At 40.8% G+C, this 19367-nt stretch overlaps 1 protein-coding gene across 1 annotated transcript in view; it reads left to right on the forward strand.

Annotated features, from left to right (window-relative positions):
• Positions 1-19367, forward strand: part of LDB3 (LIM domain binding 3) — a 432694-nt gene that overhangs the window by 292766 nt on the left and 120561 nt on the right. The window contains exon 9 of the mRNA XM_078643294.1: positions 1467-1482. Coding sequence (XP_078499420.1) covers positions 1467-1482 — 16 coding nt within the window. The remainder of the gene's footprint in view (positions 1-1466; positions 1483-19367) is intronic.

The following is a 19367-nucleotide window of genomic DNA, read 5'->3' on the forward strand; positions in this document are numbered from 1 at the left end:
CCATGTCATGAATGATGTAATATGCGACGTCATTAGCAGTGCATTGCGGGTGTGTGAGTTATAGTTCGCTGAATTAACTATAACGGGGGAATTTCTATGGTTTTGCACAAGAGAAATGTCCAACTAACTGTAACGTCACTGAAACCTATTGTTTTTCAGTGAATTTCTAAGGTTTTTTAAATGCTAATTTCTAACTATAACGTGCCTGAAACCTATGTTTTTTTCAGTGAATATATATATCACATATATATCACATATATATCATATATATATACATATATAAATATATATATATATATATATATATTCTTGCTACAAAATCCAATACGCAGTCCTGCGAAATTAGAAACGGCACTCACAGGGGGGTACAAAGCCAAAGATTCTTTATTTGGCTACCAGCACACACAAGACGCGTTTCGGCGATGAGCCTTCGTCAATTGCAACTTGGAGCGCGCCGCCATTACTTTTAAAACACATACAATGCAATCGTCACAGTGATGGCATAGACAAAAACAAAGGACTACTCGAGGGCTACAATGAGCGCCATCTTGAGAGTACATTTGAAAAGTGAAAAACGACAAAGATATATATCACTCGCTTTTCCTGTAGTTAGGGGTATGAATGCGTCAAATACATATTTGGCCATCCCCAAACCATATAATACAGCCCTGAATGGGCATATATCTTATCCACATATAATTAAGCCCTTGGATGGGCTTATGTTCTGCCACCACTTTTTGCTGACATGATTACATACACACATACTAATTAAAAAGGCAGTTTATGAAGCAACCCATGTTCTGATGAAAACACATAAAAGAAAAATAAAAAAGATTTTTAAGGTGAAAAGAAAAGAAAAGAAAAGGACAGAGAAAAAGAAAAGAACACACAAGAAGCACAAGACCAATTCATTAGTGTTTCAAAATTCAGTGATTTGAGATATCTACATAGTATTAATATCCTAAATGGACTGCTAAATCCTCATGTGTATTAAGTCCATGAGGACTCTTACTCTGTAGGTCTATAATGTACCGTGACTCTAGCCGCCGTAATTTTTGTAGGCGATCACCCCCACGAGGTAAGGGTGGGACACTATCTAGACAAAAGTAGGCCAACAGATCCCTGTTGCGACCATGCATTTTGTCGAAGTGTCGTGCCACAGGATATGACTCGTCTAAGTTGCTGATGGCACGCATGTGCTCCAATATACGTAATTTTACGGGATTGATGGTACTCCCGACGTATTTTAGTCCACATGGACACATCAGACAATAAATGGCATAGGGTGTTGTACATGTCAGAAACTTTTTGATGCTTTTTGGGGTTTTTAAACCTGGAATTTCATAAGTGAGGGTCCTTTTGCTGATTTTTTGCTGAGTGGTGAAATAAGTGACTCAGAGGTAACCTTTCTAGACTTGACCATTTTTGTGGAAGGGGATACATTGCATACAAAGCTGTATCGTAAGGCCACAGCAGGGAACTGTACATTACACGCAACAAGTCATCATCCCAAGAAACTTATTAAAAGTATTCCCTACGGGGAACTTTTAAGACTTAAAAGAAACAGCTCCACCGAAGCAGAGTTTGAAAAGGCAGCTAAACTATGCATGAACAGATTTAGGGTGAGGGGGTACAATGAGGGCGTGCTCAGACAAGCTCTAAATAAAGTCAAGAAAAGATCTAGACTAGACTTACTGAAACCTAAAGAAAGTAAAAAACAGAACTCCAAAACTTTCAGATTAATCACAACCTATTCACAGAATTCAGAACAGGTCCGGAAAATTCTGAAAAAGAATTGGAACATTTTACTAACGGACAATGTCATCAGGGAAGATTTACCTACTAATCCGCTGGTAACTTACCGTAAAGCAAGAGCTTTGAAAGATGATTTAGTGCATAGTCATCTCACGGTTAAATCTAATGTATCCAATAAGATACCTCTTAATGGTTTCTTTCCATGTGGCCGATGTAAGGCCTGCAAAATCAGCAAAAGGACCCTCACTTATGAAATTCCAGGTTTAAAAACCCCAAAAAGCATCAAAAAGTTTCTGACATGTACAACACCCTATGCCATTGTGAAAACCACAGAGCGAATAGTAATGGTCCCATCATGCTAAAACACAGTGCTCCCACAAGTATAGGAATATGTGGGATAAAATTGAGAGGGAAAGTACTAGTATGGAGTCATGTAGTTTAAAAATGTCAAACAAAGCCCTTAAAGCAATTCTGGCATCACCCTTTTCTTTGTTCTGCAAAGATACTCAAAGAAAGGGGAACTACTGCTTCAGAACTAATGTGAATATATTCATGGTCCTTGGGGTTAGTTCTGCAGCAGATGGTTTTTTAATAGCTCCTCAGCAAACATGTAAATAAATTAAAGGCTTTTGAGTGAGCTTGACCTGCCCACAGAAGTTTAGTTCAGAGTTTTAGTTGTGGAAGGTGAGAAATATCTGGCAGTACAGACTGGGGCTACAAAAAAAGCATATTTACCAAACGTATTGAATTTCACCAACACAATTAACATTGCATCCTCCCTTAAAGGTTTTGTGTAGCAGGTGACAAAGAGTGATACATTCTGGGGTAAATAATCAATTAGAGTCTAAGGCCTTGGTTATGAGTGCCCCAGTGTTTAATGAACCCTGCACAAACACCTCCCTCAGAAAGGGTCACAATTACATGTGTGTGAGACTTTATGGCATCTGGTTATTGTCAGGAGCGATAAAGTCTGCACCATCTAAATTATTCTGAGGTTTGTGTCAACAGTTTTGGCCTTCTGATACAAAAAGGGGGCAAATGCCTGGTAAATACCATGCGGATTGGGGTGCAGAAAACACCTGAATCTGAATATCATTAAATTTGAAAGGGGAAAAATTGCAACAACAAAAATCATATTGAATAAATTATGAAAACCTGGGTATCAGAGATTGATAGGTATGATGAATGTCACCTATCTGCTGGGCACTTGTAATCAAGGACTAACAGTAAACTGCATCTTCTCGTCCTTGAGAAGAAGCTGTAGAGCAGAAGTGTGCTACTAATGAACAATGGGGAGATTGTGGAGACGATTACTAATTGAGAGGGGCAGTGTAATAAGTGAGTAACTTGGTCAGATCATTCAATTTCTTTGACCTATGCCTTTTCTTAACTTTTTGTGGGTAGACGTAAACTTTTTAAATCGCCAGAGACACCGACTGCTTTGGATGCACTGTACATTACTCCCGTGTTCACGACCTGGCCAGTCCTTAAGAAAAGGAACGTTGTCAAACGAACAGGGGCCCTTACTCTTCTTCCAAGAAAAGTAAACCAGAGGTACCACCGCTGGCTGGATCTCATTAACACGTCAAGGGAGATTGCCATCCCTGACAGCTTGCATGCTCTTCCTGTTCCCTCATTTTCAGATCAGAGTTTGCTACTAAATGTGATTTCAGTCTTTCTTGCAACACAGTGCAGCTTTGCTAATCATTCTATGCTTAAAATATGCTGTTTTCTTTACTTTGTGTTGATTCTTTGGGTGTGACCCTCTTAATCTCAGTCCTGAAGAATTCCACAGATTGTATATTCCTGATTACCTGAAAAAAACATTGCAGATTTAAATGAACCAATTATTTGATACTAAAGTTAAGGTGGAGAAACAGAGGAGTATTCTCTTGTAGGGAGTCACAGGGTCTTTTCTCCTGTTATCACTGGTCCGAGAGAGCACCTGGCCGTGACCTTTTAACATTTTCTTATAGTGAGCCTGTTGGGAGCTCTCTATGTAGAAGTGTTACTATCTTGATGGATTGCCACTAGATCGCCATAGGCGTATTACTATCTGGGATAGTCAACAAGCAAGCCAAGTCAGCTTTTCGAGGTAGGTAACTCTTGGTCATCACTTAAGTCTTCTTCACATGTTTCAAATAATTGTTTTAATTCCCAAACTACATGGGCTTTTTAGTGTACACCTTTTATACATCTGTGCATTCCTAAAGGGAATCTTTCAGCTCCTCTGTGAGTGCTAGTTATAAAGGCCCATCTGTCTTAGTAAATATTGTCACCTTTAAGAAATTGGAAAAGTAGCAATATTTAATGCTTAGATTAGCAAAACTAGCAAGAAATACATCAACCACGCATTGAAGATTAAGGAGACATCTCTTTCCACTTAAGGAAGAAATAAAACGGTTGAAAAGCTATAATTTGGTCTAATATTGTGTCCTGGTGTTCTTTCAGCAAAGATATTGGTAGTCCTTCAGAATCAATGTTCCACTTTCTAGGCTTCATGCAATTGTTAAACTGTGATGGTTTTCAGTGGAAATTCGATTGTAAGAGAGAAAGCTTAATCCCTCTGGCGGTGACCTTATCTAGCATATGTACAGACTTGTGTGTCTGCTCTGTTTCATTGTTTGAGTTTGTGAAATTATGCTTTCAGTGTCCTGTAGTGTTCAACCTATCCATCAGTCCTGAAATCATCACTCACCACCTCACATTGAGTGTGTCATCCTTTATTTTCTTGGATGGACTAATGTGCAACTGAAAAAAGCATCTTGCCACTGAAGAGCTGTGAGATCAAGTACGCCGCTTGATTATTGTTAGTGTGACAGCATCATTCTTAATTTGCGGATGAGCTCAAAAGATTTACAAAAATGTGGCTAGGAAGTTATGCAACTTGGAAAAATGCATGGGGTCTTCATTTAAGGAGGGTCTCTGATTCAACCTTGTCATTCACACTTAATGTATCTTAGTGATGGAAACAATACTAACTTGATCAGCGATAGATTCTTGCTCATTTTTCAGGTTTACTATTTTGTGCCATTGGATTTACATTGCTACAATATAATAGACCCCCCTCCAACATCACAACCCGGATCCACTCTGGAATATATCGGATATAGGCAAATTGGGTCAGAGTAATTGGGCTACACTAGATGCAATTGTGTTAATAGTAAAGTGACTGTTTATTTAAGGAATAAGCGAAAAATCCAATAAAATCATCTGACCAGATATAGGAGCCAATTTTACTGTATATAATTTAAATGTCCTGTGCAGTAGAAATATTACAAAAGGTAATGGGGTGCTGCATAAAATTGGCATAAAGAATACTCAATTATTCTTTCATTCATAGTCTATAAAATCCATAGTAATGGAGAGACAACATAATAGGTGATACATGCAATTCGGTGGTTCATGGCACATTGAAGTTAGGCTTTTCTGTATTTAGAGCACTGTTAAGTGTCCAGATTCCCTGGGACTTGCATCCTGATAGTACAGAGCTCTTTAATGAAGAAACCTGACTTGCTTCACAAAAATAGCGCACAAACTAATTTTAAAAATTCGTTCCCACAGCCCTTGCAAGATGGAGACACCGTGGTTGTGACACTATGAGTGGGTGTTTCAGTGTCCTGCGGTTTGGCCTGTCCAGCGTTACATATAACAGATATTGGTGAGATAGGGCAGGTGACTGTGTGCAGTCGATTTAACAATTGGACTTCCCATAGATCTTTAGGATTCTACACACCAAACACCATGTCTAAGGGCCCTTTACAATGACTACTAATGTATAAGAATCATGAGACCACCGAAGGAGCTGGCCACAAACTTGTGCTTGCTTGAGACATACGCGTAGGGGCAAAACTGGGTGAAAGTTTTCCAGTCTTTGTGCAATGAATTTTCCTTATTTGTGCTTGCGCACAACTTGGAGCTTTGCTCCCTATGTCCTACAGGCATCTTTCATAAAGGCTGATTGTTTAAAATGATAAACAAGGAAAGGACATGTCACCCGAAAATTGCATGCACTATAGGAAACGTAAGGTGGATATGACAAATATAACGTTCTAGATGTATGCATAAAGAATCCTGTGTAACATTTAATGTCATTTAGTTGTGTCCATAACTAAGACTTATCTCCTTTAATCATAACATATTTTACTCTGTTATTCTATTCATTGTACAATGAGAACTCACTGAGAGAGAATTGACCTGTATTGTTTGCAGGAAGAGCTCCAAGTTGCCAGGCTTCAAAGCAATTTGTTATTTTTATGATTATTATTGCCACTTAAAAAGCGTGATTGTTACCCAAAACGGTGTCCGAAGGTGCAATGGCAAAAGCTCACCAGAATGGGTCAGCAGAATAACAAGTCCAGGAAGAACATAGTATACACAGGCTACGCTGACAGTGCCTGCAACTCACTCACATATCCACAAAAGTAATTGCATCATCAAAAATGAGAGGGCTCAAATTAAGGTCCCATTGAGGCATTATGAAGGGTACAGGGGGAGCATGTGAGAAAGAAACTCATCATAACTGATTATTTTAATAATGAGGATTGGGCAGGCAAACATAGAAAGGCTAAAAGGGCAGACAAATAAATGTTAACAATGACACTGCATAGCCTTTCTGGGCTAGAGATAAAACAAACACTAAACATTAGGCATTTTGGCCTGAAGAGGATCAGGCCAGGAAAACATATTGTGTCCAATGACTTAACCACAAGAATAACATCTTCTACTTATGCAGGAAGATCAGCTTGCTCAGTTTTTGTAGCTCAATTTCCACACAAGAATATTTAGGTTATGGAGATTTGAGTGCATTACCCTGCTCTTTTGCAGATACAGGGGTACCCTCTTTAAAACTCAGGTTTAAAGTACTACACTCTCCTGGTCTAATCTAGGACTATCTGGATGATATGAGACGGTCTTCCCTGATCTTCAGAATTGAAGGTAGGAGTGACAGAGGTTGGAGGTGTACGGGAAACGGGTGTCACAACTTAGGCGGCGGCTGCCAGTGAGACTCGAGTTAGAAACTCATTTGCACAGTAATTGTGACATTGTGCATCCTTCGAGGTGCTGAAAAGGTCCAGTGAAGGAGCACTCCGCTGAGTAAAGGTGTCTTGAGCTCCTTACAGATGAAGTTGTCATTCTTGGTCTGCCAGATGACATTTAATGAGCTTGTCCACTCTGGCATTCAAAAGGCCCACCAAATGATTATCCACCAAAGAGATCCCTTGGAGGTCCAGCCACCTCCATAGTTGCAGTGTCTCCTGGCACAAGACTCATGAATTCACATGGCCTTGCTTGTTGCAGGACCACATTGTTTTGTCCGTCCAGACATGAACTGGTTTTCCTTTAAGTGACAGAAGGAGAGCCGTCTTAGCCACTCGAATGGCACGAGGCACCATAAGGTTGATCTGGTCCCTCTGCTCCACCAGGTACCAAAGGACCCAGCTCTCCACTTCTCCCAAATGACCACCCCATCTCAAAGATGATAAATCTATCCATTGTGCTCTGGATGGGGTCAGCAGTGTGGCGTCGTAGTTACTTTGGGGTGTAAGATGCAAATATTGTCCAAGATGCAACCTCGGTTCTGTGCCCACTGCAGGTGGAGGTTCTACTGCAGGGCCCGCATGTGCCAACAGGCATAGAAGACCAGCAGGATGCACAAGACCAAGAAGTCTCCGAATCGTCCACACCAAAACCTAGGAATGAGCCCACCACCTCAGGATCATACATTGAACGTCCTGGACTCATTGCTGGAGTATAAATGCCTTAAACGCCACATAGTCCAGGATGACCCCTATGAAAGGAATATTTTACATAGGCTGCAGGTGAAACTTTGGCTCTTGGATGGAAAACCCCAGGGGTGAAAAAAGTGTGATAGTTCTCTGCAGTTAGCCCAGACTGACTGCAGTGAGCCAGACTTCAGCAGCCAGTCATCAAGTTACAAGATTACATGTATCTCTGGCCTGCAAAGATGGGTTGCAGCTACTGCCATCACCTTCGTAAACATCAGAGGAACTGAGATGAGATCGAAGGTCAGGATGGTAAACAAGAAGACTTCAGACCCCACCACGAACCAAAGGACTCATCTATGTGACTGCAGCTCTAGTACATGACAGTACGCATCCTGCAAGTCCAAGGACACAATCCAGACCAGAAAGAATATGGGTCAAAGTCAACATCTTGACCTTGTCCCTCACAAGGAAGGTGTTCAGAAGTCATGCGTCTTGTTTCAGCTTGAGTCCTTTCTTTTGTCGAGGAGACAGAGCAGGACTGCTGTCCATGAGGATGGCCACGGCCTCTGCTTCCACTGCGTCCCCTGGAACAGCGCTATGGCTGAGCTGGCTGTTTTACAGGTTGCAAGGTCTGCCTATGGCAATAGGCAAGACACTGACAACATTATCCCAACATTTGATATTGCTGGTAGAATTGAAGGGCCAGAGATAGATAAACCCAAAGAGAAGCCCAGTCAATTGCTGTCTTTGAAGCACTGCAACACATAGGCAGCTGTTTTCTTGCCAAAGTTGCATTGTGATTAACTTTGATAATGGAAACTTGAACGACTGAGCTCTCAAGAGTGCAGGTGCCGGGTCAGAAAAGTGAGATCTCCATGGGTGGGTCTATTACGCCTAGCCATCAGACAACCTTCTTTGTGAGACAAACAAAGCCTAGACTAGGGAATGAATAATGTTTCTCTAAAAGCTTTGTTAAAGGACAGCAAGGACTCTGATGTAGAAAACCCAGGGTGCATGATTTCTGTCAGTCAAATTGCCTTAGTCTCTATTGTAGGGAGTTGAACTTCCAGAACGTGTGCTGCTCTGCAACTACCACACAAAAGAGACATATTCTCTGTGAGGAGCCCAGTAAAGAGTCCAGTTCTGTCTCAAGGAAAGTATCCAAGCCACCAGCAGTCTGTAAATCTTAGTATAGGTCTGCATCCGTTGTAATTAGGAGGGAGCATGTTATCTCTCTTCTCATCATTATCATTGTTGTGTGGAACATTTTGAAGGTCTTGAACAGTGTTAGAATATAATCCAATAAGATGTCCACCTTAGAGAACTATTGGCATCAAGGGAGTGGGTGAGTTCATTCATAGTTAGGAGATCCACCATGGTAATCTCAAACTTGACATAAGCCTGGTATGGGTTGTTGCTGACTCCTTATAGGAAACAGACAGTTTGATCAGAGGTATGTATAACTGGAGTCGAAGCTGATGCTGGAGCAGTTGAAACTGACAAGGTCTTTGGCGCCTGAGTGGCAGCACTGGTAGGGGGCCAGAATGAGACCCAACTGGATCTGCTGTGGCAGGCCTTGCTGGCAGAAGCTCAACAGGGGCCCTCTTTTTCTTCAGAGGGCCCAAAGGTGCTCCAGAGGGAGCCAACACTATCCCGAAATGTTGCCGCCTAGCCCTCTGAATGCACTTATCTGCTGCACGATCGACCATGGCCAGGGGAACTCAGGGCACGCAGGAACCAGCTTCAGAATAAGTATGATGGGAGTGGGGTTGGGACATTTAAGTGCTGGCTATGCACCTTCTTCGGGAGCCAAAAGGTTGGGACAGAGACACGTTTCTTTTTTTTTTTTTAAACCTTTTTATTTGTGGGTATCACAGGCAGATTTAAACAGAATAATCAGAATTTTGTTGTACATAACTTCCAGTGTCTACAGAAATATTACAAAAAGTAGTTTACCAAAACTTGTAAATAATAAACAATACTCAGACGGGCAAATAAATACAATACAGGAAGGATTTACACAAATAAATACAATCTTACCTAAATTATAGTTAGACACAGCTTCAAATCAAGTTAGTTAGTTTCGGATGTATAAAACATGCCTCCCCATATTCTCTTTACTTTAATCATTGCTTTCACTCCTCTTTTTCTGGCTAAAGATAGCTCCATATGATGTATATCTTTAACCAAACACAACCATTCATTCGCATTAGGTGCTTGATCATCTATCCAAGCTCTAGCCAGGACTAGCCTTGCACATGCCAGCACAATAAAAATTAAATCTTGAAAAGGTGTAGGATTGGGCTGTATACCTAACAGAATCATTTCAGATGTTAAAGGTGCATCAATTAACAATTTCAATCTCAGTATCTTTCCTATACTGTCCCAGAACGAAACTAGCGCAGGACAAAGAACCAACATGTGTTCTAGATCAGCAGCCTGTAGGTGGCATTTTGGGCATTTGGTTCGATCATTAAAGACATTATTCGGGGACCATTTGCTTATTTGTAGAGGAGTGTGATAAAGTTGGCATATTGTTTTATAAGCTTGCAGTTTTAAACTTGAAGAGTGGACTAGCGTATCAATTTTCTTTAAAGAGTATGATATTTCATTCGAGGTGATACCTATGGGAAAGCATAAGGCCCATTTCTCTGCTATTTTTGGACACTCATCTTGTAGGAACTCGGCAGGGTTGCCCTTTATCACCCCTCTTATTTGCCCTCTCTATGGAACCTTTTATTAACGCCATACAGCTTCAAATTATGATAAAACCATTTATATTTGGGGCAAACTCTTTTAAAATAACAGCATATGCCGATGATCTGGCAATCTATACAAGCGATGTGACTGAATCCATGTTAGGTATAGTTAAAGAGGCAGAAATCCTTGGAAAAGTTTCGGGGTATAAGCTAAACCTAGACAAAACCCAAATTATAGCCAACTATAAACCGACAATACATGTGATGGGAGTATGCTATGCTGCTACTTACCTCGGCATTAAGCTAACATCTAACATAAGGGAAATTATCTTACTGAACTATGATGCTTTATTAAAAGAAACTGAGGCCCTCCTTAAAAAATGGCATAAGGTACCATTAAATCTTATCGGGAGAATCAACCTTATTAAAATGAACATTTTGCCAAAATTTTTATACTTATTCAGATGTATACCGCTGAAAATAAACACAGTCTTTTTCAGAAAACTAGATGGCATATTGGGCAGCTTCATTTGGGGTTATAAAAAGAACCGAAGAGCACTCTCCTCTCTGAAACTCCCATTTATAAAAGGAGGGCTTAATTTCCCAGATTTCCGATTATATTATTTTGCATCATTTTTGGGGCGGCTACAGAGCTTGTTTAATTCCAGCAACCCATACTTTTTTCATCAATTTATGTTGGGGCCAGATTGCTTGCAGTTTTTGGCTAGAAGTAATGACCCAAACTACTTCAAAAGAGTGAGGTTCAAGACTGCAAAGGACATGATTAACATTTGGAGGATACTTATGAATCAGAATAAGCTAACATTTTATCATCCTCTTTTAAGTCTATGGAACAACCCAGGTTTACCTAGCATTTTTTTCGACTCTGGGTGTAAAATATGGGCGAGTCAGGGTATATTGAAACTTGGGGATCTTTACGGCTCCTCAGGTTTTTTGGAGTTCGAAACATTAAGGTTATTATATAAACTACCAGAACACACTTATTTTAAATATGTACAAATTCGTGATTTTTTTGTAAGAAAATTAAAACTGGAGGAGATTCTGGATTCGGATTTCTGGCAATGCTTGTACAAGGGAGAGGAAAACCAAAAAGTAACTATTAGCGAGGGATATAAGTGCCTTACTGAAAATAAACAAGATGAGGGACAGAGACACGTTTCACTTAGACTTTGTATTCAACTTATCTGTGGACAGTGACTTGGAGTGTGACCGGTACCTGAAGTGGAAGCGGAACTACTGTTTAGAGCACGACCTGCCCGTTTCTTCTGTTCAGTGATGTACAGTTTCATCTACCACTCCCTAATAGCCTTGGACTGCATAAGGAAGCTTTTGTGCAGGTCTTCGAGTCGTAAAGGAATTAAAAGTACCAAAACTTTAGGGAAACTAGATCAGCCTCCTTCTCTAACTTTATACACTTACATATATACTTTCTAAAGGCACAGTGCTTCACAGTCTGGAGCAAACAAGTAACAAATACACAGCTGGGGTGCTGTGTACCAGAAGGGGTGCAAAATTCGAGCTAGCAAGACAATAATATTTAATGGGAGTCGTCTTTCTAAGGTTGGACTAGAGGATCAACTGCTTACCAGACTTTTAACATAGTCCTAAACATGGAGACCCATCAACACAATTTGGATATGGATATGGACTGTTATTGGTATGTCAGAGAAACTTAAAAACAACTAGATGCTAAAACATCCATTTGGGAAGCCCATTAACCTTATTGTTAAGACATCGTGTTCTATCTGAATAACAGTTGATTTTCTCTTGCACTGTTTTGGTCCTTAGTTTATGAATGCATCCCCTTCACCCATCTGTGCATTTCTTGTGGTCACATCTCTGTTAACAATCAATTTGGTTTCTTTGACAGTCAGTCGATCAATCAGAATTTGTGGAGCGGAGCACTGTCACCCCTGGGGGTATCTGGTCACTGGGGTGCGAGGTCTCAGTCAAAATGCCAGGCTATGGGGAAACAGCGGGATGAAACAAGCAGAAAAAGGCAAAATTGAGAGCAGTAAAACGAGCGAGCAGTAAAGGCAAAATAGAGGGCAGAAACATTAGCAGAAATTTCAAAACAGGGGCAGAAAAGCGAGCAGAAAAAGGCCAAAGAGAGGGCAGAAAAACAAGCAGAAAAAGGCAAAACAGAGGGCGGAAAAACTAGCAAACCAGACAAAACAGAGAGCAGAAAAACGAGGTGAAAAGGCAAACTGAGCAAGAAACGGGCAGAGGAAGCAAAAACAGAGGGCAGCAGGTAGGCAGCAGTCTGTGGGCAAACTGGACAGGAGAACTGTCGCAGAGGGAGCTTCCACACAGTCCTGCTCAATGGGGTCATGCTGCCCCCTCCATTAAGTAAGTCCTGGGGGAGGGCAGGGTTCTGGGTAGCTGGAGAAGGGAAACAGTGGGAAGAGGGACGAAACGAGTACAAAAAGGCAAAACAGGGGGCAGAAAAACAAGCAGAAGAGTGCAAAACAGTGGCAAAAAAAGGAGACAAGGCTAAACAGAGAGCAGAAAAACAATCAGAAAAGGGCAAAACAGAGGGCAGAAAAACTACCAGAAAAGGCAAACAGAGCCTGACTTTCTTCATTCTTCATTTGTAACCGTCCTGTCATATTTAACACCTGTCTTTAATTGTATCCTATTGTATCCTATTGTTACCTGTGCACATGGGCTTTGAAAATGTACATTGATTGTTTGCCTGGGACAGAAGAGACATTAAGGAATGAGGCTTAGGAGACAGAATTGGAGAGAATGGCCACTATACTCCAATCTTGTAGCCACTGCTGAACTGTTTACAAACTGAATTGCACAGGGAGAGACCGACGTCAGACTTCTGAGTAATAGATCTCCTGTAATCATACCTCCTGTGGTACAAGGTCTTTAACCCCTTGTGTGCTTCGGATGGCCCCTGGTCAGGGTGGGCATGTGCTGACGATAGCCATGGGCAGTCCGAATCCAGTCCACGCCGAACATTCGCGCAGTGCGGAAGGGGTTAAACAAGTCTGATAAAATGTCTGGAGACAGTATGTTTGCAGTGACTAGAGACAATCTAGGGCCATATTTCGAGTTTGGTGCTATGACGTACCCCCTTCCCAATCTTTGAAAGTTGGACTGACCTTCAGTATGTCGACTCTCTGCCATTGACATACACCTCCAACGGCCTAATAGACTAATGGCTGTTGGATGTGTTGATATTTCTCCGCTTCTCCTATTTAGAGAGGGCTGGCAAATGGCAAGTATTGACTGTCCATCACTGGCAAGTAAAATGTAGCAGTAAGGGGCAGTGAAAATTGCAAAATGACTCCCACGCCATAGGAGAAAATGGCTTTTTAAACAAAAAAGAAATCCCACTTTGGGATTAAAAAATCAAAAACAATTGGAAAGTTTGAAGGAGTCTTCCGTCAAACTTTCAATACACTTACAGGAACCGCTGTGACGTCAGTTCCTGGAAATACAAGGGATGTCCACTGTGCCGGTGGATAGCCTTAAACCTGGCAAATGGATACCCACGTAATGGCAGGAGTAAAGTACTACACCATGGCAATAGTACATAATCTGTCTGCAAAACTCTAAATTAGGCCCTTAGGTTATACAAAGTTACCTATTTTACCCTATTAAGCTGACTTTATATTATGTTACTGCCCCTTGGTCCAGATTACTAGTTACCCAATTTTTCAAGCTTTACAAAGATGTAAAAACCTTTTAGCAGTGCACTAATCTGTGGAATCTTGACCATGGTGGATGTCTTCTACTGCCAATTTTGAAAAACCAGAAACTCCACCACCTTTTGCTTATTGTGTTTTGCTAATTTGCGATAATTCTTTGTTCTTTGGTTTCTGTGTGTTAGTGTGTTTGATAATGGACCAATCTATATATCACCTAAAAATAATTTACTTTCAATGATGGTGCTCTCTGATCAGCTTTGCTTGGGTATGCACTGAGGTGATATACTTTGTAACATTCTTATTGTTTTGTTATTTCCTTCCAAGGCAGCAAGAAAAAACCTTTGGTGCAAGAGCACTTCATGATGAACCACACAGGCTTGGGTTCCATGTGGGACTTGGCATTACACTCTTTTAACCACTTGGATGCTAAGGGTATTTGCTCTTCTTCATGTAATTTCCATTGAAATCAATGGAAACTCCATGACGAGTTACCCTTGTCATTAGCACTGAAGGGGTTAATAATAGTTTAGGGCGTTATGTAACCTGCAGTCAGCTGTACATAGCAGTTCAACATGAAATCATGATGTGTCTGAAACAAAAAAGTAATGGTTGCATAAACATGCCACACCTGATCATATCTTGAATGTTGACACATCCAGGCACAATGCTGACCACTCTTCCATAAGGGTGTGGGACATGGCCTTTCCAAGAGCTAAGTTGCTCGTTAGAAAGAACCTAAAGAAATTGTAAGGTCTGCATAAAATAATCATTGACGTAGTAACTAATTACTCCATGCCAGATATTTTCTTATCCTTACCTGTATAAACCCCTTGACAGTCTACCTGCTATGAGCACTGCTCTCTTGCTAAGATCGTGTTTTAGATGTACAAATGTGTAGAAGATGTTAACTGTTGGCCTGGTTTAATCAAAGTGTGTGACTTGGAAGTGTGACACCCGCCCATGCCGACCAGTCAATATCGCACACTTAATTTGGGCATCTTGGCAACCTCCTCACGTAAAAGTATCTTGTTGGCAATGATGTTCTTCAATATTTCTAATTGTCATCTAGTCTGATTCTACTTTCTTCTGCAGTAGGCAGTGCACCCTACTGTTTCCCTGTTTAAGGGGTTGATGACCAAAGGCCATGTGATCACCTACATCAATCAGGGTACACTTCTTTAGAAATGTATTATTTAACTAAAATGTCCGAAATGATGGACCTCAATAGAAGAGATCCTGGGTGCCCAAAAGGACAGTGTTTCAACATATTTTTCAGAAACAGTGGACATAAATCCTATTGGAAAGGAGTACTTGACGTTTCGAAAGGGGAATAGTCTTCTACGGCCCAGTTAGAATACTGTGATAAATTCTTAGTAGTTTCAAACGTGCTTTTCAAAAGGTTCCATGGTGGAAATTGCATTTTACCACTAGACAAAGGTAGTTTTAAAAAAAAGCCAAAATATGGATCATTCATAGCCCGAAAACATGAGCCACTCGTGTTGGCTGCCTGTGCATCCTGAAATTAGGCATCCAGAAAGCCATGTACTGACCATGGCATTCTGAATGTCTGACCGACAGTCAATCAGAATGGTTAGAGACACAAAGACGAGTTCTGATTGGTGAGAGCAGACTGTTTCATCATTTATGATACGCTGCTCTCAACCAATGTAAATTTGTATCTGTGTTCGACCATTCCATTTGGTTGCTGTCAGACTTTCAGAATAACTCTATCTTGATCTGCCCATTTAGGCAGGCCAATAATCTCACACCTGGTCACAGGTGGGAAACTGAATCCCAGAAAGAGTGGACTCATCTGGAAATTCTCTTTTACATCCCTTAGACAAAAAAATTATAATTTGCCCAGCCCTATTGAGAATGTCAAATTATGGACCAATAGGTGAAATACATAGATTGGTTGTTTTTTCTGTAAGCTTTCCATTCTCGCAACCTCAGTGCTGTGAGCTTCACTCAAATGAGATTACAACACCCAAAAGATTTTTGAGTTCAAAACTCACAAAATGGAATGCCAGGCTGGATATAGATGCCTATTGAGCATGGAGCCTGTTAACAATCATTCATGTCTATCTAATAAGTCTTGGTTTTAGTTGTCCGGGTAACACTCAAACAATGGTAAATAACATTCCATCTACCATATGTAACAGATCTGCATCTTTTGAGGGATAATGCTCAAGGAGTTCTACATTTAATTGATTCTAGTAAAATGTGACTTTATCATAGATATGTGTACTCTTAGTCAACTATCTTACAAGTTATCTTTGTACACCACACATAACCCCTATTTTCAATAATTGTGTAATGTTGATCATCCTTTGCAAGCTGCTGACAAATACAAGTCACAAATGAGTCTGTTTATTATATAAAACATATCATTGTCTGAGGTTCCTAATTGCAGATCGGTTGTGTTTCATCCAAAAATTAAGTTGTTACATGTGGATTACTGACTCACATTGCCTGCCTGCTTTTACAAAATAATTGCCATGCCAAATTCGCCCCCAATTTAGGCCCTCAAATTGTTTAAAAAACAATAGTATGATAGGCTGAATGCGTACAGTAGATCTTCTCCGTTTCCTGGATCCACGTTAGAGTAGCTCATTCAGTCCAGGTATATTCTTTGCATTATGAAACCTGTAGTCATGGTTTTCTAATGGGCTAAACAGAACTATAGATCCCAGAATTAAAATACAAAAACCTGGACTAATTGACCTCCTCATCAATGGACGTGGGAACGTTGAGATCTCTGATGGAGCAACAGAAACATTTTGTTTCCTAGAAGGTTTTTGCTACAAAAAATCCTCTGACATCTCTGTTTTTGCCCTCGTTGCTTGAACCTGGACAGGGGAGAGTGGAGGCAGACTACCGATCATCAAAAGGTGACTTAGTAGGTCCATGTATTGCACCAGGATCCGTCAAGTTTCAAATGCCTCTGAAGGCCACATCAATTCAAAAGTGTATGTAGAACATTAACTTTATTGGAACCCTGGTCTAATACTTCCCAGTGCAGAATTCCTACAGATGACCCTTCATTGCGCATGGATACATTCTTCAAATGACAATAGATTCCTAGGGCAGCACATTCTGTGATAAAAATGTCCCCCCTCAAACAAGCACTCTGGGCATATCGATAAGTCATGTTCTATGGTGATCACAGGTTGTTTCACTTTCCAGTTTTAATGTAAATAACATATTTGGACTGCTCTTAAATCTAAGGCTGATCTAAGATGGTATTTATTTAGGAGGGATTTCAACCTAATCCCTTGCAGCAGGTGGAGGATATGTAATCAGCACTATTGTTGTCTTCTGCATCGTCATATGAAAATGACTGAAGGAGAAGCTTTGTTAACCACATGCGCGCTAGCGGATTTTCCCGCTGTGCGCTGCGATTTTGAAAATCGCGCGTTACGTGACAAAGCCAGCTCGTCATGCGCGTAGCGCAGGTAACGCCCATGACGAGCTGGCTTTGTCATGCGCGCTGAAGGGGTAAAAAAGTGATTTGAATGTAAAAGATCAGCCTGTATCTGTGCCAAACTTCAGGTACCTTGCCCATACACAGCTTCATGTGGCTTTCCACAGCAAAATCATGTTTCTTGTTCTAAACCATGTTCAAAACAATGATTGACATTTTCCTTGTTTGATGCTATTACCATGTGAAAAAAGAACATTTTATCCTCTTTTAGCATGGATCGACACACTGCCACCTCCATCAGCTACCAGTCCAAAAAGAGGTATTGCAACAGTTGACTCTGAGCAGCTGAGAATGCTTAACAAAAGAGCTTCAAGCTGATGCTAGCCTAATCACTAACACAATTGGTTCAGACGGTGTCAGGCCAGGGTTCCTCTGTGGATGGAGCTGGCACTTAATTAAGAGGTCCAAGTCATAATTAACAGGGACTCATGTTGTCAGCTTGAATCTTGCCACAAGAGCCGCTAAATACCGAGAGGGCTGGCTTTAGTATTTACTGGGTGATCATTTTGCACAGTATTCTGCTGAGCGCACTTCATCAAAGTAGGTAACACTCCAATCCCATGTCATCATCCACTCAGAGGTGCACAAGCAGCATGTATGCATGCACTGCTAACCTCGGTGATTTGTGTTAGGTTTTACCAGGTGATAGTCAGCCAGGCAAAAAAGCACTGAGTCGCACAGTTTGCGTATTTGGTGTAATGCGAAGTTGCTTGCTAGGGGAAGTTTAGACCTGACTTGGTATTTAATCTACACTTAAAATCAGGATAATCTTTCAGTGCAAAAGGACTTTCCAATCACCGAGCCATAACAGAGGTGGTGTGCAAGTCAAAGGTTCTTTTAGTTTGAGATTACATTAGTTCAGCTTTTCAATAAATTCAATAATTGGAATTATCAGGCATAACGATGTAATTTAAATGTGCCTCCGCTTTGGATATATTATCCGTCCTAATATGTGGGCTTTCCCTCTTCTGTATGATTCTTCTGGCTACTTACTAAGCCTGAGCTTTGTTGCTATGTGTACAATATCATTTTTTTCTGTACACATGTCTAATAAACTGAACTAAACCTATGGATGAATTCACCTATGGCCTGTTTACGAGATCAGCCGTTGCAAAATGCCCCTGATAAATAAAAATACCATTCGGCACATTATTTATCGGATGCAATAAATAACACGCATTACGAGTCATTCGGGAATAACATGCAGATTTTGGTGTTTAACTCAATGGGTCAGATTATAACGAGCAGCTCGTAATGAGGGCCCTACTGGAGGGCCTACAGATATTCAGCTATAAGCCCAATATATATGCTATGTTTTGGGTTTCTCTCTCTCTACCATAACCAAAATATATAATGTATGCAACTTCTTCTGGGACAAAAGCAAGCTATTGCTAACAGTGTGCTATACATAACTTGACCAGGTTTGAGTTATGCAGTTTGTGCGCTCAGTCATGACTAGTGCGAATAATTGACTTTTCTAGCGACAACATCTCCTCCTTTCAGGGCAGTATATGAATTTAGAAGGGGGCGTTTTATTCCAGTCGAAGCAAGGATATAATGGTTTTCCGTTAAGGGTTAGCTTTGCTGCCTTAAGGCAAGAACCTGCAGTTTTGGTTGAGCTCTCCCAAGTGATCTTGAGGGTTCAGTAACTAGCCGATAGCATATTGATCAATCCCACTCTGTGTTACTAGGAAAGGAGTACATTAAGGTCTGGGATAAATTGAAAGCGAACAGCGTTGTGTATGGCTGGCCGTTCTGACATAACCGCTATCACATCTTGTTCATGCCAAGTATTTCTCTGACTGATGACTAATGGTTTTCAATCCATATGCATTAACGCGCTACTTCTTATTTTGGGTAATTCCCACATTGTGCCCTGTGCAGGGCGTCAGATAATGTTCTCAGCTAATCTCTTCAATATACTTTTTTAGATGCATCACTATGCTTCATACCTTCATCTCTTTGCTTATTTGCCTTTTGACACATAAGTAACTTATGCATTCAATTAGCATTGATG

This window comes from Lissotriton helveticus, chromosome 5_1 (genome assembly GCF_964261635.1).
Source record: "Lissotriton helveticus chromosome 5_1, aLisHel1.1, whole genome shotgun sequence".
Classification (NCBI taxonomy): domain Eukaryota; kingdom Metazoa; phylum Chordata; class Amphibia; order Caudata; family Salamandridae; genus Lissotriton; species Lissotriton helveticus.